The 21744-nt window shown below is 36.3% G+C and overlaps 1 protein-coding gene across 14 annotated transcripts in view; it reads right to left on the bottom strand.

Moving 5' to 3' along the window:
- dmd (dystrophin) overlaps window positions 1–21744 on the bottom strand; it is a 726399-nt gene that overhangs the window by 605860 nt on the left and 98795 nt on the right. The window contains exon 1 of one of the 14 annotated variants that reach the window (XM_069178972.1): window positions 663–718. The exons of the other annotated variants lie outside the window; for them this stretch is intronic. Coding sequence (XP_069035073.1) covers window positions 663–681 — 19 coding nt within the window. The 5' untranslated portion in view covers window positions 682–718. Of the gene's footprint in view, window positions 1–662; window positions 719–21744 lie in introns of those variants that run through there. 14 annotated transcript variants of the gene reach the window in all.

Genomic DNA, 21744 nt, shown 5'->3' with positions numbered 1-21744 from the left:
AATCAGATGATTAATACAGTATGTGAACAGATTTAATTCTTAGAAGCATGTGAAAGTCTATGGAAAGTAGAAACATACCAAAAAAGGTTTACTTTAAACTTCAGTTTTGCTATATGCCTGCAACTTAAAAAGATCTGAAATATTCATTAGTATTAGAAAATATTCTCTTAAAATATTCATTAGTAATTCAGGGTAGTGTTTCTTATATAACTTGTATAACCAAATTGTGTAAATGTAAGGGGATATTTGATCTTTTTTTCCTGAATATCAAAAACAGACCATTTTTAGCAAAAAGCGACATCTTCTTTCCAATAAAATCTCTTATTATAAACCACACACAGCAATCTACCTTCTGTTACATGGAGAAATACAAAAATACCCCTATTAAAAATACCTGGAAACAGAAGAAGAAAACTAAAATGCAAAACACACAGAAAGAAGTCTGTCCTAAATTCAGTACACCAGTTTTCCAACTACAGCAAAAAGGCAGACTTTACAATCTAATTGTTTCACATTGAACACAAACACTGTTCCACTGACATGTTTTAGCAAGAGATATATCAAAAGATACCCAGCTGCCTTGGAAGCATTATTTATAGCAAACCAATTTAGTGGTGGTTCTTATCACCTCAATAGCTGTTACATCTAAGCTTTCTACTTACCAGCTAAGCTCCCAAACATTTCAAATTGTGCAGTCTCTATAACTACCTTCGCAGAAGAAAAAAAAAGAAAAACCGTCTCTCTGCCTGCTCTTAGCTGGAAGTTCTCGAACACATTCCATTGAGCTTGAAATTCCTAGAGGGGGAGCTTGTGTCAAATGCACAATCTAGTGCCTAACCTCAGAACACACAGCAGAAAATAAGCCTTGTCCTTGTGCTTTTACATATAATCAAATGGAGGGGAGGCGGGGGAATATCAAGAGTTGTGCCTGTATTTGTAAGAAAATCCAAAAGAAATCGAGATAATCAAATTAAGAAAGCACTGACCTGCACCTCCACCCCTGCCAGCTTCCCCCGGCCTTTTCCTTTGAATGGTTTATCCCACACTACTCTGAATCCACCTGCTTTAATTCTTATAATCACTAAAGCCAGTTCATCCACCAGTTCTTTCTGGCAGAAGCCTTGCAGTATCTCACCTCTGTTCTTTCTTAAGCATAATATTCTCACCACGAATCATGAATATTGTCACCATATTCAAGGAACTTGAAACAAACTACTTCATAATTTCAGGCCAATCCATACGGAGAACATAAAGTCCTCCATCACCTGTCATTTACAGTATTCACCTCAAAGCCGATTTAACTGAAGGGATTATTAAATAACCTATTGCACACACAGGATTTACACTAAAATCAAGATTTGACACTTTTCCCTCTCATTTGTATTGTTTATTTGTACAGACCGGAACATTACAAACAGCAAATAAAATAATAAGCATATTAACATCATAAAAAATAACTTTAGGAGAAACTTGTTTACAACTTCCGATACACCGAGACAGACCAGGTGAAATACATAAGGTCAGTTTACTACAAGGTAAAGTTAAAATCTTTGTTTCAAAATAAAGCAACCTAATTTCTTTAACCCCTATCCTCCCTTCACCTTCCTCAATAACCAAAAGTACCGTAGCAGTCCAGCAAAGACACCATCTCATTTTCAGGAAAATTCAAAGGCAATATAAAAGACAATATTCCACATTTGCAACATATTATATGTAATAACAACAGCGGATTTACTTCATTGCCATTTACAGTACATTGAGCTTGAACAGCTAATTACTGATAATATCACCCAAGTGTGTACATCTCTCTCTGTTACAGTACTTATGGTTACTTTAGACTACTGGAAAATTAAATTTAGCACACGCAATGATGGACTGACATTTACAAGACTGAACAATTATTTAATGTGCACCGACTGTTTACAGTATGTTTCTTGTCAGACAAGTCTCCATATTTCTAAATACCGTGTATGCTGATTTACTTGTGTACAGTATGTGCTGTACTGCATGTCAGGTAAAGAAAGGTTAAAACATTTACAACAGTAGCTGGAGGTGCACAACCGTGGAGAAAAATGCAACTTGAGCAAGCTCTAAAAAAAGAAAACACATTTCTCCCTGGTGAGCCAAAGCACAGAAAAACTGAAGCCCAACACTCTCGTTTCTCCAAGCACGATATCAGCACCTTTCGGACATATCATTATCTTTGGGCACTAGGTCTCAAAGTTACGTCATACAAATCCATTTTATCATCAAAGCACCTCATGGATACTGTATATCATGATGAGAGCAACGGCCACTCACTTTCACAGGCTACACATCCCCGCACCTGCTCTCAGCCGCACAGTGAGTTACCAATACCAAAATCGATACCAATACCAATACAAATCTCCTACAGTACGTACATTAAGCTCCTCATAATCCACATTCTAGGTGGATTTTTTTCTGAAACTTAAAAAGACTTTTATCTAAAAACCTAACAATATTATAAAAAAATGTAAGCCTAAGAGAATTTCAGAAGGTACGGACATACTGTGATCGTGTGATCGTCTTAATATTTCAGCTTTCATCCACTCGGTGTGGGGACACCTTTCTGCCTAACGTCCCCGAGTCAAAATACTACTCGAGACACGTGGCTCGTATTACTGGCACCAGTATTAGTGGACCACTCTATCTGTCAGTTTTTGCACTGAAACTACAGTAAGCCTTAAATCTCTCTAGCCAATTTAAAATTTCACACAGACCCTCCTTCAAGGGTGCTGTTGTGACCGTCCCGGTTCCGCGCAGGCTCGGGCCCTCACCGCTCCACCCCGCCCCGCAACACCTGTGGCAACACCTGGGGCACGGACCCGGGTCTCTGGCGTAACGCAACAGGGAAACCGCCGCTTGAGCTGAAGGAGACCCCCCCAGCCCAGGCAGCTGAGGTCCCTGCTACACGCAGGGAGGGAGATGACGTCACCGTGTCCGAACTAGCTCCGCTACACCGTTTCCAACCCCTTCCCGGGACTGAACGTCAGGTAGTCTGTCCTCACCTTGCTTGCGATTTCTGAATAAAAAGCTCTTGCTAGGTGATCAGTTTATGATCCCACAATGAGCTTGTTTCCTTGCTGCAAAGCTCAAAATGGTCAACTTTTCAAGCAACACCACTGACTGTAAACGAGACTCGTTCTGAAGATCACCAACTGCTCATTTCAACTGGACTGTGCATCCAATTGGACCTTTTGAGAAACTGAAAGCACATTTTAGAAACTGCCAAAACGGTAAAAAACTGCCACATTAAGATGCAATTTGAGAAAAAACAAAAACAGACGGTAGTCCCCCAGAACTAGAGATGGTAATAACAGGTTTCTAAACTTTTGTTACAAACTCCATAACGCATTTTCTTTTGTTCTAAGAATTTTAGCAGAATAATTTCTTGAAGTTAGCTTTCGGTTGGATAAGACAGAATGATATGGAAAGTGTGGTACAACATTGTTTTCCAGCACTCCACAAATGGGTTTCTTCACACGGCACAACCTTTACTTACAGTAGCTCCTCACAACACATTATAAACTACAGTAATAATAAAAAGAAAAAAAGCAGTTGGACTTAAGTATGACAAAGAAAAAAGAACAAAGCTAAAAAATGTTTACTAACATTAAAGGATGAACTTCATGCACAAGACCTGTGAAAACTAAAGTGGAAGAAAGCAATATTTTAGTTTATTCCATAATCACTGATGCATGTAATCTTTAATAATGAAAACAAGATTTTCATATACGAGAGGTGAACTCTTTGGTAGCCACCAGATGAGAGTTTATTCAAGAAAATTAATACAAATGTTGGACTTAAATCAAGGGGCACAGGATCTTTGTCAGTGAATCCTCAGACTGACACAGACTTGGGCCAAGAAGCTATTGATTTTATTTTAAATAAAGCAAATGTGACTAAAACATCTCCATAAAGACTTGGCCTTTCAAAAAAGAAGCACAATCAATGCATTAAATGTTACAGCCCTAAAAATGAAGCAAAGCAGACATTAAAATCCTTGGTACAGAAACTGAAACATTAATTTGCAATATGCATTACAGGTCTATTAAATAGTAAAACGATGTTAAGCCAATTGAGGTAAATATTGACAATGTCATACACAATATGAAATTTGATAGTTGTTAAAGGACCTAGAAATGTCACTGAAAATGATATACAGCATTAATTCAGTAAAAAAATAGGGATCATACTGTACCTACTGTATATGCAATGTTTAATGTATACAGCATGTGACATTGTAAATATTAAATATACTGTACAGTACTGTATATTAGATGTTCATGATGGTCAGTGTTCTTTTTCAGATTCTTGCAGCCTCTGGTGTTATATCCTAATCAGTAGTAGGAAAAAATAAACAAAATAAAGAGGATGAACACTAATTCCTAAACTGTGATTGCAGTAGGATTCCATGTTAGCTAACAGACCTTTTGCCTTGTTGCTCTGTTTTTGTCTCCAGCAAGTGGACATTATTTTAAAAGATTAATTTATATATACAATAATGGAAATAATCATGGGGACACAGTAGAGTATTAAATTATATTACAGATTCATACCCTGAATCTAAAAAGGACATGTTACCTAAGACAGTATTAGACTGATTTCCACAAAGCCTGTACAAAGGTCTGTACAGTATAAGAACTTTGCAATGACATTGCACTTTGGAATATGTGGCTCCCGGAAAGAAAATCGCACAAGACAGGAGCAATGAAGTCAAAGATCTAGCTGTGAAGGTAAGCCCCGCTGACAGACTGCAGCCCATTCATGTTTCACCAGCAGCTGCAGGTAAGACTGTATAGAGCAGCAGACAAGGTCAAGGAAGAAAACTGCATAAGTTGTCTACATAATGGGTGATGATCTGCTAGAGATCCTGAGAATAACCTTCTTCACTGCAAGTGTAGGTGTCAACAATTCTTCAAGAACAGTTAGATGCAAATTAACTCAAAGTCTCAAAGGGTATGTAACTGCATGGAATCCATTTTGATATAATGTGCATCTTCCAGTTCTTGATGAAACTTCAAGCACCTGGACTTATAAAAAGGTTATTCACACACTATCTACTGAATTTTTCATGCAGAGAATTTCCATCACCCTAGGAAAGTTTTAATTTTCATCTTTGATCAGATCTCTCTACAGTACAGTATATCACAATAAGGGAATCCGTCATGCCTGTTTGGGCAATCAAGACAATGCCAACAGCTAATTCTATTACTGGAAACACCTAACCAAGCTCTGACAACCTTCTGTCAGACAAAAGCACGCAGAGTTTGCAGAGCTGGTTTGTTTGCATGGACTGGCCTGTCTTTTTAGAATCTTGCAACAATTTAGGTGAACTCACAGATGTGGTTTGTAATTACATACTGGTGAAGAAACGGCGATGTCTCCGAAACCCCTTTATCCAAATAATAAGCCTTGGGTAAACAGATCGCTGAGGGCCTACTGTAACGCTAGTACTGCACATTGTTTCACAGCAAGGTAATGAGTCTGTTAAGAGGGCAAAATCGTTCAAATGCATTGGAACTGAACTGTGGCCCATTGTCATGACTATATCAGGAATGCCATGCAGGGAAAGAAGGATTCGATCTACAATATGTTATCACTTGCTCAGCTGTAGTGTCTTTTAACAGTGCTAACTCTGGGTAGTGGCAGTACCAGTAGTCCAGTGCCGTCTAGAGTCAAGAGATCAATGAAAGCTTTACTCCAAGGGCCTGCTGGACTGCACTCTTCCACCCACACTGGCTTGTCTTTGCCTACACCTGAACTTCTCACAAGTAGCACAAGCCCTGATACTGTCTCCATGTCTATGTTCATATTTGGCCAGAATAACACTGCTTTTGCTTGTCCTTTCGACTCCTCCATCCCTAGGTGCCTCCAATTTTTTTTTGGAGTACCTTTGGAATCACAAATCTTGACCCTTTGAAAAATATCCAGATAATTCATCTCTGTACAGTACATATGGTGAAGGTACATTATGAGCAGACCAGCCTTGTGTAATTGCTTATAGATAGATAATACTTTATTAGCTTATAATAAAGTATTTATATTAGCTTTTTAAGTAATCCATCCTCCACTGTGGCTCTTGGTATTACACTATTTCCGATCAGATTTACATGTACAATTTCATCCTGTTCAATACATTTTTTTTGCACTGACTTGTCAAACTTTCCTGGTAATGTGCCTACCACTATCAATTTCCTACTCCTGTTTCTGTAACTTAAGAAACAATCTCTGAATTCCATGTGCAGTATTCGCTAAGCCCTTTTTTGCAATGGTCACCAAAGCTTTGCGATGAGTCTCTTCCCACACTGGTTTTCCCTTGTATGCATACATGGAACGTTTTGTATCCAAAAGCAAGAGCCAAAGCCTCTTTTTCTATCTGTGCATATTGGCATTCAGAGCTGGTTAGACCCCTAGAAGAATATGCTGCAGGTCTCCACCTTGTACCATTTTTTGTGACAGTGCTGTTCCTTTTCCTGCTTTGGAAGCATCCACAGAGAATTTGGAATTCCAATGCTCATCTCAGAATTTCAGTACTGGTACTAGAAGAACGAGAACCTTCAATTCCTTACTTTTTTATTGTGCGCTCTGCCCAGCATTTTTTTAACCATCTCTCGGTCTTACTGTTTCCCGTGCTTTCATAACTAGGTCTCATGGTACAACACAAACACAAAGTGCCATTACGCTTAACAATACACCACCGAGACAACAGCGATTGTTCTTCCTGAGAAATCAACACCCTTTTAATATGTGTAGTACAATTATGATTTTTTTCTGTAGAAATTGTAATGAATCTACTCTAACATTCACTGTGGTTCTGTAACCTGAATACATACAATAAAAACAGACTGAGAAGGACAGTGACAGTAGCCAGCAAGGTCATTAGTGCACAACAGCTACATCTGTCAGACATCTACAGTATACCAGACAAATAGTGCAGAAGTCCAATATAATCACTAATTGTGATGACCACCCATTGACAGTGAATTTGAGCTCCTTCCATCAGAGTCAATTTAGACTACCCAGATTTAGGGGCAACAAAACTAAGCTACAGTATCCTTTATTTCCACAGCTATTTACCTCCTTAATGTGGACAACTAATTTTATATTTTACTACATTTTTTTCACCATGCATGTACAGTATCCATATCGCACACTGATGATCTGATTTCTTTGTTTTATTGCTTCTAAACTGTGAAGATCACTCAAGCTGCTAACTTGTTTGTCTCATCTTATGCATGTATGTTTCCTTATTGTTAATGGGTTCATGTGTGTTAAATGTATGGTATATTCCATTATGTTTATTACCTGCCTGCAAAACACATTTCCCATCGGAGACAATGAAGGAACTAAGGCACTAAGTATTGTCACCACAAGCCTTCTACAAATAAATTAACCTATTTGCATTTTATCACATACTGTATTCACAGTCAAGATTTACCTATTAATATGTTCTCTCAATAATTTATAAAAGAACAGGATAACTAAAGTTGAATACAGCATTAATACATACTACTAATACTGTATATGAGCTGTACTATAGTAAAGTATTGATTGGATTGAAAGTTTGCCACTAAAAATAACAAATATAGGCAAGAGTGGTGTATTACTTATATCACTGTTGTACTGTGTCTACACAGTCTTACCAATGGCTCTAGAGACATAACTGTACTGTATATGGACTCAAAAGCATAGTACTGCTGATTTTCACATACTGTATGGTCTGTCATTTGGTTGATAAACTACACTGTATATGAATTACATTGCACAGATTGTGTAAATATTAACAGTAAGTTTCTATGAATATCTGCAGAAGTAATAGGGCAAACATTTAACTAAATATAGCAGTATTACTTTTCTTGTTAAATAGATCAGACAATGTGACAATATAATTATTATGGTTTACTTCAGACTACAAATGAAATACTGGGCCAGAATTTACCACTTTAACATTACTCAGGCCTGGTATCCTAATGACATCATATTAAGTAAATCAGTAAAAATTTATTTTTAATGCAGATTTGTGCTCTTTACATTCAAAGAATATCAATCGTATGCCTTGATAAGTCTACAATGCAAAGCTTTAATGCCAACTGAGCTTCAGTTTATAATCCCATAACTGTTGTATTCAGTATCTAGTCATAAACTATCACATGAAAGTACTGTAGCTTGGGGGGGAAAAAAAGAACAGCCCACTTATTAAACTGTGTTCTGGATCCCAAGATTGTTAATTCAAGGTGATTTGAAACAGAAAAACAAAATGTGGTTTACAGCTAATTACATTTTGTTTTCATTCCCAAGAGAGTAATGGAAATGAGCTTTTACAAAGTTAAACTAATTGAGCTCCAATAAAATAGGAACAACTACACTATATATTTGATTAATAACTTACAAGCTACAACAGTTACAACAGGTAATTCAGCTGAATTCCCGCACTGCTTCAACCTACTTCCAGACATCCGGAGGAAGGGCTGAAACGGTCTTGCCCTTTTCCTCTGCGACATGTTGCAGGACACATAAATCTGTTCTTTAAATGGGTCATAAGAAGAAGGCTGACGATCGAACACCATTGCAGTCCTGACAATCTATTCATCATCGTCTTTCTTACAGGAAGAGCATTAAAGCATGTGACACCTTTTCGGTGTTCAACTCATCCTTTTTTATGTTTTTTGCATGTTTTGGTTAACGGAGAATCATAACCTTTTTCAGGAGTGGCTCAGCCAACAGGGGAACATGCCTAGAGTGTAGCTGAAGGTCTGCGGGTCAGAGGTTAGTTGGCAAAGCACCACCAGGGTAGGGCTGGAACTAGTTTTCCCAGGTCTCACTGGCTCTTGGTGTAACAGTCTTCTCAGCGTCAGAAAAGCATGGCAACATGTCTGATTCTCTCCTGAGCAGGAATCACAGCTGGTTGTGTTTTTCAGCAAAGTTATAGAACACCGTTGATGGTGTTTGCAGGCATTTATTAGACCTCATTCATATGAACACATTCAACATTAACACCGGTTCTAACCCAGTCTTTACATCAGGTAAGTCGTTTCTGTACCTCAACAATGTTTTGGGCTACTATTAGTATCAAGACAGCCCCCATAGTGTAGTATGAGAATCTCATGTGTCTGATGAGTTGGATGAACCCACCTGTAACTGATGGATCTAGTGCCATTTCTTCCTGTAGCTTCTATGGGGCTGTTCCATAATGCTGGAGGCATTTACAGTACATGGGAGAGGCGTACTCTATGGGTGACAATTGTGAAAACTCAGCTTTTCAAAATGAGATACTGTATGACTATTCCTCCTCTGGAGGTCGCTGGTGACAACATAAGTGAGTCCAGGGCCAACCAGGAAACCATTTAGATTGATCTCTTCACTGTCTTGGTTTCCCCAAGAAATTAACTTACTGTACATTATTTGCCTTTTCAATATACAGTATAATGGTTTTGCAAACATGGCTATCATATCAAGGTTTTCAATGCACAATCAATATAACTGATTACCACTGCACTGTCTGAAATTCTAAAATGATCTGAATTTATTTCCTTATGTTTTCCAAAGTATTCATTAAAATGCATGTATAGAAATAGCATTTAATCTTGCAGTATTTCCAAATTAAAAAATACCCTTCTTTTCAGTTCAACCTACTGTATTCTCATAGTAAAATGCATGAATTAATATTTTGCAGTCTGTGTCTATAATAAATCCTACTTAATGCACTGTGTGTAGCATTGTAGCATTCTCAAGATGGTATAGTTTTAATTTTTCTAAATATCACTGTGTAGCACCGTGTCTGCTGATCTTAACATGCAAAATGATGTTGCACTGTCAGTCACCTTTTCTTCCACATTTCATAAACATAAAGCACGTCCATTTTCTATTATAACCTGAAAATGTTTATGGCTGATAATATCTAATTACTTTCAAGGGAGATATTTTATTTTTGTAACGTCACTTAAAGAGAACGAAAACATAAAAAATGAATTCCAGTTGCTTGTTTAAATATCATTGCTATTGTGAGTTAACCATTTTTTTCTTTCTTTTCGGCCACAGAGTCAGGCATAATAAGCTTAAGTGTAAGCTCTCTGATTAAAATCAGAAATCCTACCAGAAGAGATGTTTCAAGGCACCCTGCTGATATGTGTCCTTACTAGAATGAATCATGCTGTTCCCCTTAAAGAAGTATAATTCTGCTTCAAGATACTGTATGTTATCCAAAAGATGTCATGGAAAACAATATATATTTATATAATGTACATCTCAATCAGTACACATTCTACTGTATTCTCATTAGAAAAAAAAACATTCTCTGAGTTTCTGGAAAGTGCAATTAGTCAGATTTAATAAAGCACAAACCTTTCTTTCTAACAAAACTGAAGGCGCAAGATTCATCATGCACATCAGCTTTTATACGAATGATACAATTGCGTTTTTGTACATTCCACCTACAGTACGTGCATTTTATGAGCAGTGAGCATTTTTTTTTCTGTCATAGATATAAAAAATCCTAATTTGGTCTACAGACAATTTAAATAAACACCTATGCAGGACACATTTTAATAAGGTTATAACATTCATCTTTGCAAGTGAATGAGAATGTTGAGTAAGTCATATTATGACACCGGTCAACATACAGTTATTAATGATTCATTTCCATTTTCAAATACAATTACTATTTTGTGTTTTAAAAACATAATCTACTCAAAGTGGAAAGAAGCCAGGCATATTGAAATAGGGCCTATTTTTTCTTTTATTGTGGGAAAAACAATAATAAATGTTATTAAATAAAGGCTAAATTAATACTTCTTATTTTTTTCAACTCAATCCCTTGTATAGTGAGAGCAAAACTGATAACATTTTATTAGGAATGTGGAACAAGAACAATATTGGGTCTTATTTCACCATTATCAGTTAAATACTGGTTCGTTTGAAATTAAGGAAGATTGAACTATGGTATTTGAAAAATTAAAGACAATATACCATTATGTAAAACATGGAAACAACTCTGAGGCAATAGCTAGAGACATACAGAAGATATGAGCTGGAACCACATGGAATGCATTATCTAAACAACTATATTATAAATCAGAACAAAGATGCAATTATGCAATTGTAATTGCTCTAAATGTTGTTAACAGATTAAAGTGAAAATCTACCTCTGAAAAAAATAGAAACAGTAACTTGGCTCATGCCAATCCTTTTGTCTTTGGACAGACTGAGGACAGAATGGATATCCCATAAATCCCACTATCCTATGGGGATTGAAGATCCTAAATGTTTGGAATAGAGGGCCCACTGTGTTCATCTGTGCACCCCTGCTTAAATGGTCTGGCTCAGACAGCTCACAGAAAAACTATAAATCAGAGAAAACAATAGGTGCCTAAATCAAAGTCAAAAATAAGTTTGAAAGAAGGCTCTGCATTTCCGCAGACTGGTGGACTTGATTATGTGTGGATTTGACAGTTCTCTGCACCTCACCTTTGCGAATGTCAAGACCCTACTGTACTGTATATATACATGAACATAAAAGTAAGGAAACCTCAAACGTCTGGTAAAGAGTGACCACAGCAGATGAAAGAAGCAGACAATTTGCAACTGATAGTGAAAAGCTTGACACAAATTTCAACTGCTCCAGATTCAACGTGATGGAGTCGCAGTGGGATGCATGCCTAAACATGTTGAAAGACTGTTTCTAGATAAGTGAAATATTTTTGCATTACCATGACAGCTCTTGACACCACATTTATTGTAAAACCTTTGTGTACATGTATATACAAAGTACTTATAATATCAGGGAACTATTTAAAACCAAAGTGCAATACAGGTTTATCTGCAACTCTTCCTAAAACTAATACACATACAAGGGATTATTTCTGAAATGAAAGCCTAAGGGTAGAAACCAGTTAGAAATCAAACAGTTGGTTCAATTAAGGGCTCATTAAGCTTAATTAATCAAGAGCTCTGTTGGAACAAAAAAACAGAAGGCATAGGGGTATTCTAGAACCAGGACTGGAAAGCACTGCAATGTATCATTAACTAATATTTTGCTATGGCAGTGTACTGTATATATAGTCATATGCATGACATTTGCTATTTTAAGTACTTTTAGTAAACCATTTTGATCTATTTTTTTTGTTGTAGTAATAATGTCACATTTAATCTGAGAAATGTCTATAATGTATAAAGTTACATAAAACACATTAGTCACCTGAAGTGCTATTTGTTCATTTGAAAGGCAGTAATATGTCAGCCATGTCTGTCTAACTCCCTGTGCACAGCTCCAAAACAGGAATCCCACAAAACAATTTACAATTTGTGAATTATTCATGTAGGGTGAAGTCCACAGGCAGATGACTGGAAAACAATAGCATACCTATGAAGGCCTGAGCTGAGCAACTTGACATTAGGATTGTATAGCAGCCGCGGATAAGCACATCACCGTGTCATTTCTGAATATACACACTGACTAAGCTTTTCTAAACATAACCCACATTTCTAATATAAAACAAAAATAGAAGCAGTTACTGAAAAACATAGAAAGAATTATGATTTTTTTTTTCTGATACTATATCTCTTAATTGCAGAAAATAGAATTATATGCATGGGTTACAATTTAAGTTAGGAGAAGGTTATTCCTTGGTAATATTCTATTACTGTACGACTACAGTCAATTCCAGGTAATAGTAAATTGTAGTCTGTTTCCTTTAGTTTATTATTTGGTGTGTAATTATATAACAATGGAATATGACATGAATGTGTTTAATACCTCAATTCCAATATTTGAATGTGCTAATAGTGACGTATTCTCTTTGCAATACTAAGAAAAACAGACAGGAAGGTATGCTTTAATTGTGACATGCAGTAACTCCTTCAGCACTGTCAACATGTAGATTTCACCAGTAGCTGCTCATCTGCATTAATACAATATTACATGTATGATAATTTTCAAACTGTCAAAGAGATTATAGTTTCATTAATAAACCTGGCTGTATATCCTCCCTCTTCCTGAATTTTCTAAAGAAGCACTGCTTCATAGAAACCAAATATTCCCCAAGCACCTTTGTCACCTAGCCATCTACAGTGGGAATAAAAAATTCAACGGCCAGTTTCTTTTTATAGAATAATAGAATATCAGTTTCCAATTATTCCTGCAGGCAACTACTGGAGCCAATATGCCAGCCAAAACAGAACAGAGTCCAGACAGCCTTTCCTTTTTTAATGACCTCTGTAGCTGTAGGATTTAATCACGCAAAATTCCCATATTCCAAACAGAGACTGATACATTTCAGATCGATGGTGGTACCATTTGCTGGTTTAGAAATAAAAGTGTTCTGTTCTTCCCCCAAAGTAACAAAACCTCCTTCTTTTGCTTTAACATCAATGTTCAAAAACGTTTACCTCTGATACAGGTGTGTATAAAAAACAAAGTCAAATGATTTATGGAAATACATACAGTAATTCATAGTATCACTGTCTTTCAAATGGATTTTAAAACTCTCCTTCCAAAAGAAAAAATAAACCAACACAATCTACGTTTTTCATTAGCAAAATAAACAGGACAGTTAAGATTTTTTTAATGCTAATGTAAACTCTATTTCAGTTCTCCAGACTCCATGTGGTCAGAAATACTATTTTTTATAAAATACCTCTATGAGAAAAAGCATTGTATTGCTTTAAATCAGCTGTGCCCTCAGCTTTTCAAAAGTGTAAAAATCACTTCCTCTTGCAAGCCTGTTGAACACACATGCCAAAACCCAGCTATAAGACCACTATATCAGTCTTAAATCTCCTTTTTTAGTCATCCCAAAAGCCAGATATGCACTGTATATACTGTACTTTCACTAGAGCAATACAATTTCAAAACCACTTAAATTCAGAATTAATGTTGAGAGCAGAACATTAAGACTTACTTTTCAAAGCAAAATATTTCATGTATCCTGAAAAAGCACTACAGTATATTAGTTTTATTCACATATTGTGTGGTGTTGTCTGGACATGTGTGCAGTTCTTAGGCATATTTCTTAGGCATAATTCTTATCATTCATATTCTTATTCTTAGGCATATTTTAATCAGACTTACTTTAAACTTTAAACCTATTCAGCTCTGAATAGCCTATGGTGGTGGTGTAGTGGTGAGTACAGATGTCTTCCAAGCAGTTGACCCAGGTTTAATTCCCGGCCAACGTAGTGGCAAATATTTGGTGACGGAGAGGTGGCACTGTGGCTAAGGATCAGCGCCTGTAGCTGGAAGGTTGCCAGTTTGTATCCCGGGGTTGGCAGAGGAATCCTACTCCGTTGGGCCCCTGAACAAGGCCCTTAACCCAAACTGCTCCAGGGGTGCCGTAAAAATGGTTGACACTATGCTCTAACCCCCAGCTTCTCTCTCCCTGTCTGTGTGCCTGTGTGTCTCATGGAGAGCAAGCTGGGGTATGTGAAAAGACAAATTCCTAATGCAAGAAATTGTATACACTATGGCTAATAAAGTGATTTTATCTTATATTCCAAACAAATATTGTTCTGCACAGAATTACCATATATTGATCATTGTAACACAGCAGAAAACCGTTTTTTTTCCAATTAAAAATCACTTACTTTGAGTGCAGTTTTGAAATATAAAGGAGGCAGAACCGCACAAATTTGATTTTAACAGCATTCATAATAGACTTCCCTCTGTTTTACTAAAGGGAATCCCATGAAGGACTACTGTGTTATGGACAATACCAAGATCAGTATTGTGGTTTTGTTTTAGTGTGGAAACCACACAGATGGCCTATTAAAAATAATAGGCCTAACACCTGAAGAAGGCTTCACAGCCAAAACATTGTGTTTTCTCTCCACTTTTCAGCATGGAATAAACCTATTTTTTGTTCCTATTAAAAATAATAAATGCTTCATAAAAGGTAGATTTGTAAATAAAGGTGCTTGGTAAGCTACAGCATTTTCAAAATTTACAGTACAGTAAATATGAGTAAAGCCTCTTAGAAAGAGATAAAAGGGAAGTCCAATGATTAAAAATATTTGCTCTTTAAAATTACCACGTCATTAATTTTATATTTGTAAATTTTATAGATGGTTTAAGCTAATACAAAGACTTTTGATTCACTACAAAATAAGATTTTATGACCTGAATACGATACAACTGTAAAATGGTACATACAGTAGTATTTATTAACATCTAATTTTGAGTTTTGTAATTGTTTTGGAGAACAAACTGCTTTGGCCTATTAATAAAAGTCACTGAGAAAATAAGTGATTAATTGTAGGCACTATGGAACACTTATACAAAACACTTTAGCATGCAAGGTTAATAACATCTCATTAGAGTGGTTCCTACTGTAAATGAAAGACTTCAGATTAGTTTTCTTTTTTCCCCAATGCTTGTTGTTCTATTTGATTATGATGAAGCCTACTGACTGATTTTCTTTTGGTCTTTTTTTATGCTCTGAGTGTTCTTGATTTAATTACAAATAAGTTTCCAGCTAAAGGTCTGTGCATGGTTTCATGATTATTACATTTCTATACAATTGCATATGTGATTTTTAAACATCTTCCAAAAAGACCAGAATTAAATTTAAGTAGGTACTAAATCATGCAAAACCAATTTTAAACATACAGTATATCTGAGATGTATGATCCGCATTTCTAAAAAAGATGAACAACAAAGCAGTATACCTATTCTGTATCTTAATCTGCTGATACAAGATTAGTTTAACATTCAGTGTTATAAAGATAATGGCCCATATTCAGGCAGAATAAAAGGTATTGTCATTGTTCTTGGTCTGCATCCAGGGCTGCACCTTGTGACATTGTGCAATTGATGCAATTGTTGCTAATTGATGCAACCTGGCCTTCAAACTTTGCATTTGATCAACTCTCTTAGCTTTTTACTTCAACTAGAAAACAGAGAACAAGGAAACACATATAAGAGTTAGAAAAAAAGGCATAGTAATATTCAATCTGTAGCAGCGTCATTATTTCAGACTCTTCTGTTTAGCACCATCCCCTCAACAAATGACCTCTCTGCACACAGACTAGTTACTATAAATGGCAAATGCAAAATTGGAGCAGGTGCTAGAGGCAACCAAGCATTGAAGTCTGCATTTTAGTAATTTATTTCAAATTGTTAAGGTCTGTGTTCCACATTGCCAGTTTAATGTAGGCACTCGGAAAGATGCTAAAAGGGGGTATTTCTGCCCCTCGGGCAAAAACCCAATTTTATGCCCTGTAGTGTAAATCTCTTCCTTGCAAATGAAAGCCGGTCTTCGTCAGTGCAATGTGTCCTATTTTCAATATTTTTATGGCTACAGAGACACTGTGGCCTAATTAATAATTCCTCAACTGTCACCAGCCATGCACTACCTTTTTAAAAATATCAGAAAACAAGTGGTATTCAGAGCTGAACTAATCCCCTGTCTTAATTGTTGCACATCACTCATTCCTGATTCATTAGCTGAAGCTTAGTATTGATTTAACTGCCTGGACATTAGTATGCAAGTCAGCATTGCATTCTTATCAATCTCTCCAAGGTGTGCATGTGCTTCAAGTGGAATGGGTGATCCACTGTGTCTCTGTGTTGTTCTTGGTTTCATTAAGAAGAACATAAGAAACATTACAAAAGAGAGGAGGCAGTTGTTGCTGGTTTGATTACTAGTAACTCTTCTCCCATTGGAGGTGTCTACTGTATAAATTAAGATAAAAGTGAAGGCTGATCAATAAGATGGCAGAATAAATTAGACATCTCCTAGAATAACAACCTCAGATACTGTAGGTCCCAAATTCTCAGTCTGCGCAGTGAGGGGGAAAAGTAACACAGCGTCCTTTTTAAACTGTTGGCAGAAAAGAAGAAACAGAGTAATCTTATATCACACAGCACTTCATTCAAGCGTATTTTCCCTAGTCAGTCTATAAAACCTGATGTAAAATCAGATTCTTGCTTTAATTTGCAGCACCAGAACTCTCCCCTTAGTGTATCATCTGAAGCACATTTTCTGAATTCTGTCAGTCTGTTTTAGCAAGCTGCTACATACGAATGTGATGTATTAATCTTTAATACTCCACTACCTGTCTGCCTGCACTCAGCAAAACGCATTGCAGCAGTTAAGGTCAATGGCTTTTAAAGAAACCAGAGTAAATAGAGGTCTTAGGAAAGTTGACTTAAAAAATAAATAGACTGTTTAGAAATAAAAACACATTATTTACCACCCATCAACACAAATGTGAAACAGCTTTGGGACTGCTCACATATCTAATATCATGTCCATTTCAAAGCTTGAAGGATAAGACATACAAGACCAGTAAGAAGCCTACAAATAATGAGGCTTGCATAATAATAACAATAATAATAATAATAATAATAATAATAATAATAATAATAATAATAATAATTTCTCACATTTACAGTATTTACAGTAGGTTCCCAAAGCACCTCTCACATAGAAAAGGACCCACTTCAAGCACTTCTGAAGTGCATCTCCCACCTGGTATATTGTATGATATAGGTGCAAGATGGCTATTATTAATATATACAAATATTTTACATGAACTGTATTTGTCTCTCTATTACAACTCAGATTTATTTTTTATTATTTAATAACTCTAGTCTATTATTCTTAGAAAATGTAGCCATTGTACAAAACTGTAAGGTGAAATTTACAATATCTGTATTTAACAGTATACATGGTACAGTATATAGCAGCTCTAAAAAGGGGTGGCACTTGTTCCAGATTACTTTCCAAAAGATTCTAAATAAATGTGGTTTTCTTTGTTATATCAGCACTGTTCTTAAATGAGACAGAAGCAGCATAATGTATTTGAAGCATTTTCTGAAAACTTTAAGAAAATCTTCAAATACAGTACATTCAGCTTTACACAAGAAATCTTCCAAAAAAACAAACTTTCTATTTCGTATTGTAATTTGTAGTGGACACCTGAAAAAAGTGACCACGTCATGCATTTAGGTGATGACCCACAGATATATATATATATTTGCTCCTCAAAATTTCAAAACAATAAACTAAAACAACATATCTGACATATCTCTCCTTACTGACTTTATTTTCTTCCAGAAAAACCACTAGCCTCAGGTGCCTATAAGGATGAAAATCCTATGTCAAAACTGCTTTCACATTGCAAGCTACAGTATCAGCCTTTCACTTAATAACCAAACACCTGAACTTTACTTTCTCCTTCACTCAAATGTTTCAACAGATGGCAGAGTTTAATAAGGCATGGAGAACTAATCTGTCCCAGTGAGCACAAAACAAGCAATACAATGGAATCCGACTTCCACCACCAGCAGTAAATGAATAACAGACACAGGTGCAGTACCTACAGTAACTAACTAAACTCACAGGAAAAAAAAACATGAAACGTACTGTAACTCACACAAACAATGGGAACCCATCCTACAAAAACTTCCAGTTGTCTTACGAATTGTCCTGGTGCTTTGTGGCGAACTTGAGAAGGGTGGTAACATTCTCTTGAGAGACCAAAAGTTCATTCCTGGCTACCCTCTCATGAAACTGCTCCCACTCAATTACTTCCTGATGGGCGAAGTATGAGCACTGACATCAGCAGCAGTTAGAGAGGCCTGCAGATTCTCAGATGTTACTCCGGGTTTCTTTGTGACTTCCTGGATGATTTTCCAGGTTGTGCTTGGGAATATCTTGGCAGGACAAAAATGGTCCTGGGTCCTGGGTAGAGTCACCACAATCTTGTATATCTCCTATCTTTGTAGAGCGTTTGATCGTGGATGGATGGAACCCAGGGGGCCCAGACTGATGACATCAGCTTATCTTTTTCCGAGGTCCTCTGAGATCTCTTGATCGTGGCATGACATCCTTCTAAACTCAAACCCGGTCTTGATTTCCTTATGGAACAAGTAATAGGTTTATTCCCTGCTGAAAAGAGAAAAAAGAAAACACAACGTTTCGGCTGTGGAGCCTTCTTCGGGTGAGGCTCCATAGTCGAAACATTGTTTTCTTTATTCTCTTTTCAGCAGGCAGTAAACCTATTGCTTGTTCCTTTGCAGCCTACGCATGCTGACGCAGCTCCCCACCTTGATTGAATTATTTAACCAATTATTGAACCATCTGATTCTAAGTACTTTCTTAACTGTGCTAAGTATACTGGGAATTCACTTATTATTTCACATACATTGATTTTTATTAATCAATTTTTCTACTTCATACTGTACATCTTTGCAACTCTGAAACACTGAATAAGTAGTTTACAGTTGTCAAAATTTTGTAATATAAACCCTTTTGATTATTTAAGAATGGACCGGTTTCGATGAAAGAAGTGTAGAATGATAAAAAATGCAAATTCCCTTAAATATACAGTATTTGGGGTCCAACATATTTTTTCTCTGCGGTATAAGTACACCTCATGCACTTGTTACGAAAACCATCAATTCAGCTGCAATAATGGAAATTGTTGCAGTTTTTAATTGCAAAAAGATTAATCTTACTCTCAGCCATGTCGATGTTCACATCAATTAGAAGAGTTTCACCTGTGTATTATGCTTGCCCTCAGACAGTTTATCACATTGTTATTCACCATCTTGACAAATGGGCGTAAGAAAGGCAGACGATTGAGACAGCAAATATAATTATTCAGACACCAGGCTTGACAAGTGCAATACTTGTATTACCTTTAGTCTGACTAGTAGTATTACACAGGGCAACCTCGTGAATATTTCAAAATTATTTCTGTTTCTAAAAAAGGTACTTGATGCATCAACTCTTTAGATCTAGAGTTGAACTTCTACATCTCTCAAAACAGCCTGGGATATACATACAGTATTTTTAAATAACTGCAGCAATTTGATTTCATCATGCTTACAATTTACCTTATTTATTGGCTTCTTTAAACCAATGGGGAGCTGCTTTAAACCTTGCTTTGGATTTTCTATGCATTCTACAGTATATCCACTATAACTACTATCACTACTGTGATTTTATATACAGTACCCGTACAGTTATGTGCCATTGTATTTCATTTGAAGGACAATCTTTTCATTTACTTTGATATTACCCTTAATGTTTGAGTAATAGCCCAACAGAGCTAGTGTGTCATTACCAGCACCAGACCCAGAATCACCCCTTCAGAAACAAGTACCTTTCCATCATGTATAAATTCTCCTGATAGTTACTGCTTTATACAGCGTGTTTGACCTGTATTGTCTTATCTGGCACCATTCCTTGTTACGTGATTGTAAAAGCAACTATGTGTACTTTGTGAATCTCCAATCCAGGATGAAATAAAAGGAGGAACCTTATAATTCCAGAGCTCCTGAGTGGGTAAATTTATTGCTCCATTATCCATTTATTTACAAAAGACAATGTTCACTGCTCGTTTATATCTGTCACCACAAACCACCTTATCAAAGTACAAGACTGATTGTGAGCGGGAGAGCAGTTCAGTCACATATTGTTTAAATCTCAATGAAGTTTCCATAAAGCTTTGTAACGGAGTCACATCCTGTCTGATTTATTACTGCAAACACATAAGAGTAATATAAATATATGTCTCGGGAATCTACAGTATACAATACTCACAAGGATTCATATGACGTCTGAGAATACATTCTTCTCTTATTCTTATTACCATTATCACAACAGAAAACAACTTTAAACCTAAAACACAAATATTCCAGTGCATTAACTTTAAATATTTTATGCCATGTTGCTGTTTTTTGTATTTTTATAGGGCATCTGTTAAGAAGGGCTCTACAGAAAATCCATTCTGTTTTAAAAAAAAACAGGTACACTACTGAAAAAAGCAACATTTTGAAGAATAAATTATATCAATTTCAAGTTTTTTTTTCAGCAATCTCCTAAACTAATTTTACTGACTCATTTAATATTAATCTTTGTCATTTATAGTGCTGTTCTTTCCACTTCCACAATGTTTTTTTTTTCCCTAAAGACAAAAGGGATTCTTTTATTTTTACTTGTAATAAAGAACATACAGTAGACCGCACTGCTAAGCACCAGTGGTCATTTACGTATAAAATAAGATAAATCATATAAAACAGGCACTAGACAGCTCTTTTTTCTATAGGATTCGGTTTTCCCATTGCACCACAAAAGGGCATAACATTGACATTCCCAATAAAATTTGTGATTCATTTTCAGCAGAAGCCAGTCTCCGGCTTCAGGAAGACTCAGTCAAGGAGAGCCTCACTAACAATGGCCTTTTCCCAGGACTGGTCAACATCTGCACCCACTCTTGCACAGCAAAGATAAAGTGAATCTATACAGTAGCATCCACATTTTCTCATCGGTACTGAGAAACAGAATACGCCAGGTTTTCAGGTCAGAAACCTGGCAGGTATTCCTCATAGAAATGTAAAGCTCGAACAGTCTTAACATGACTGCTCCACTGTCTCCTTCACAGCGCCCACCTTGTATTGTGATGTTTTGTCAGCAGAGTTACAACAGTAAAGGCAGGAAAAGTAAAAGGAGAACAAAATGACATTCTTGTAAAAGTGCTTGTTAAACTAACCATTTCATCAGAAAAGGGTTTACACATAAATTATTTCTGCAGATATGGGATGCAGAAGCATTGTTACCAGAAAGTAATATTGTGTCTCTTTTCTCACTAGCAGCCTGGAAATAAACCTTGGTGATGATAAGAACACTGGCTGCATCTTTCATATCTGTGATCTTTTGGTTTCCTATTTCTCTCATGCACCTTGCATTAGACACCTTTACAGGTGCTCCAGTGGATATT

The sequence above is a fragment of the Lepisosteus oculatus genome, chromosome 15 (genome assembly GCF_040954835.1).
Source record: "Lepisosteus oculatus isolate fLepOcu1 chromosome 15, fLepOcu1.hap2, whole genome shotgun sequence".
NCBI classification, from domain to species: domain Eukaryota; kingdom Metazoa; phylum Chordata; class Actinopteri; order Semionotiformes; family Lepisosteidae; genus Lepisosteus; species Lepisosteus oculatus.
Note: the sequence above shows the minus strand (reverse complement) of the source record. Positions and strands in the feature narration are given on the sequence as shown.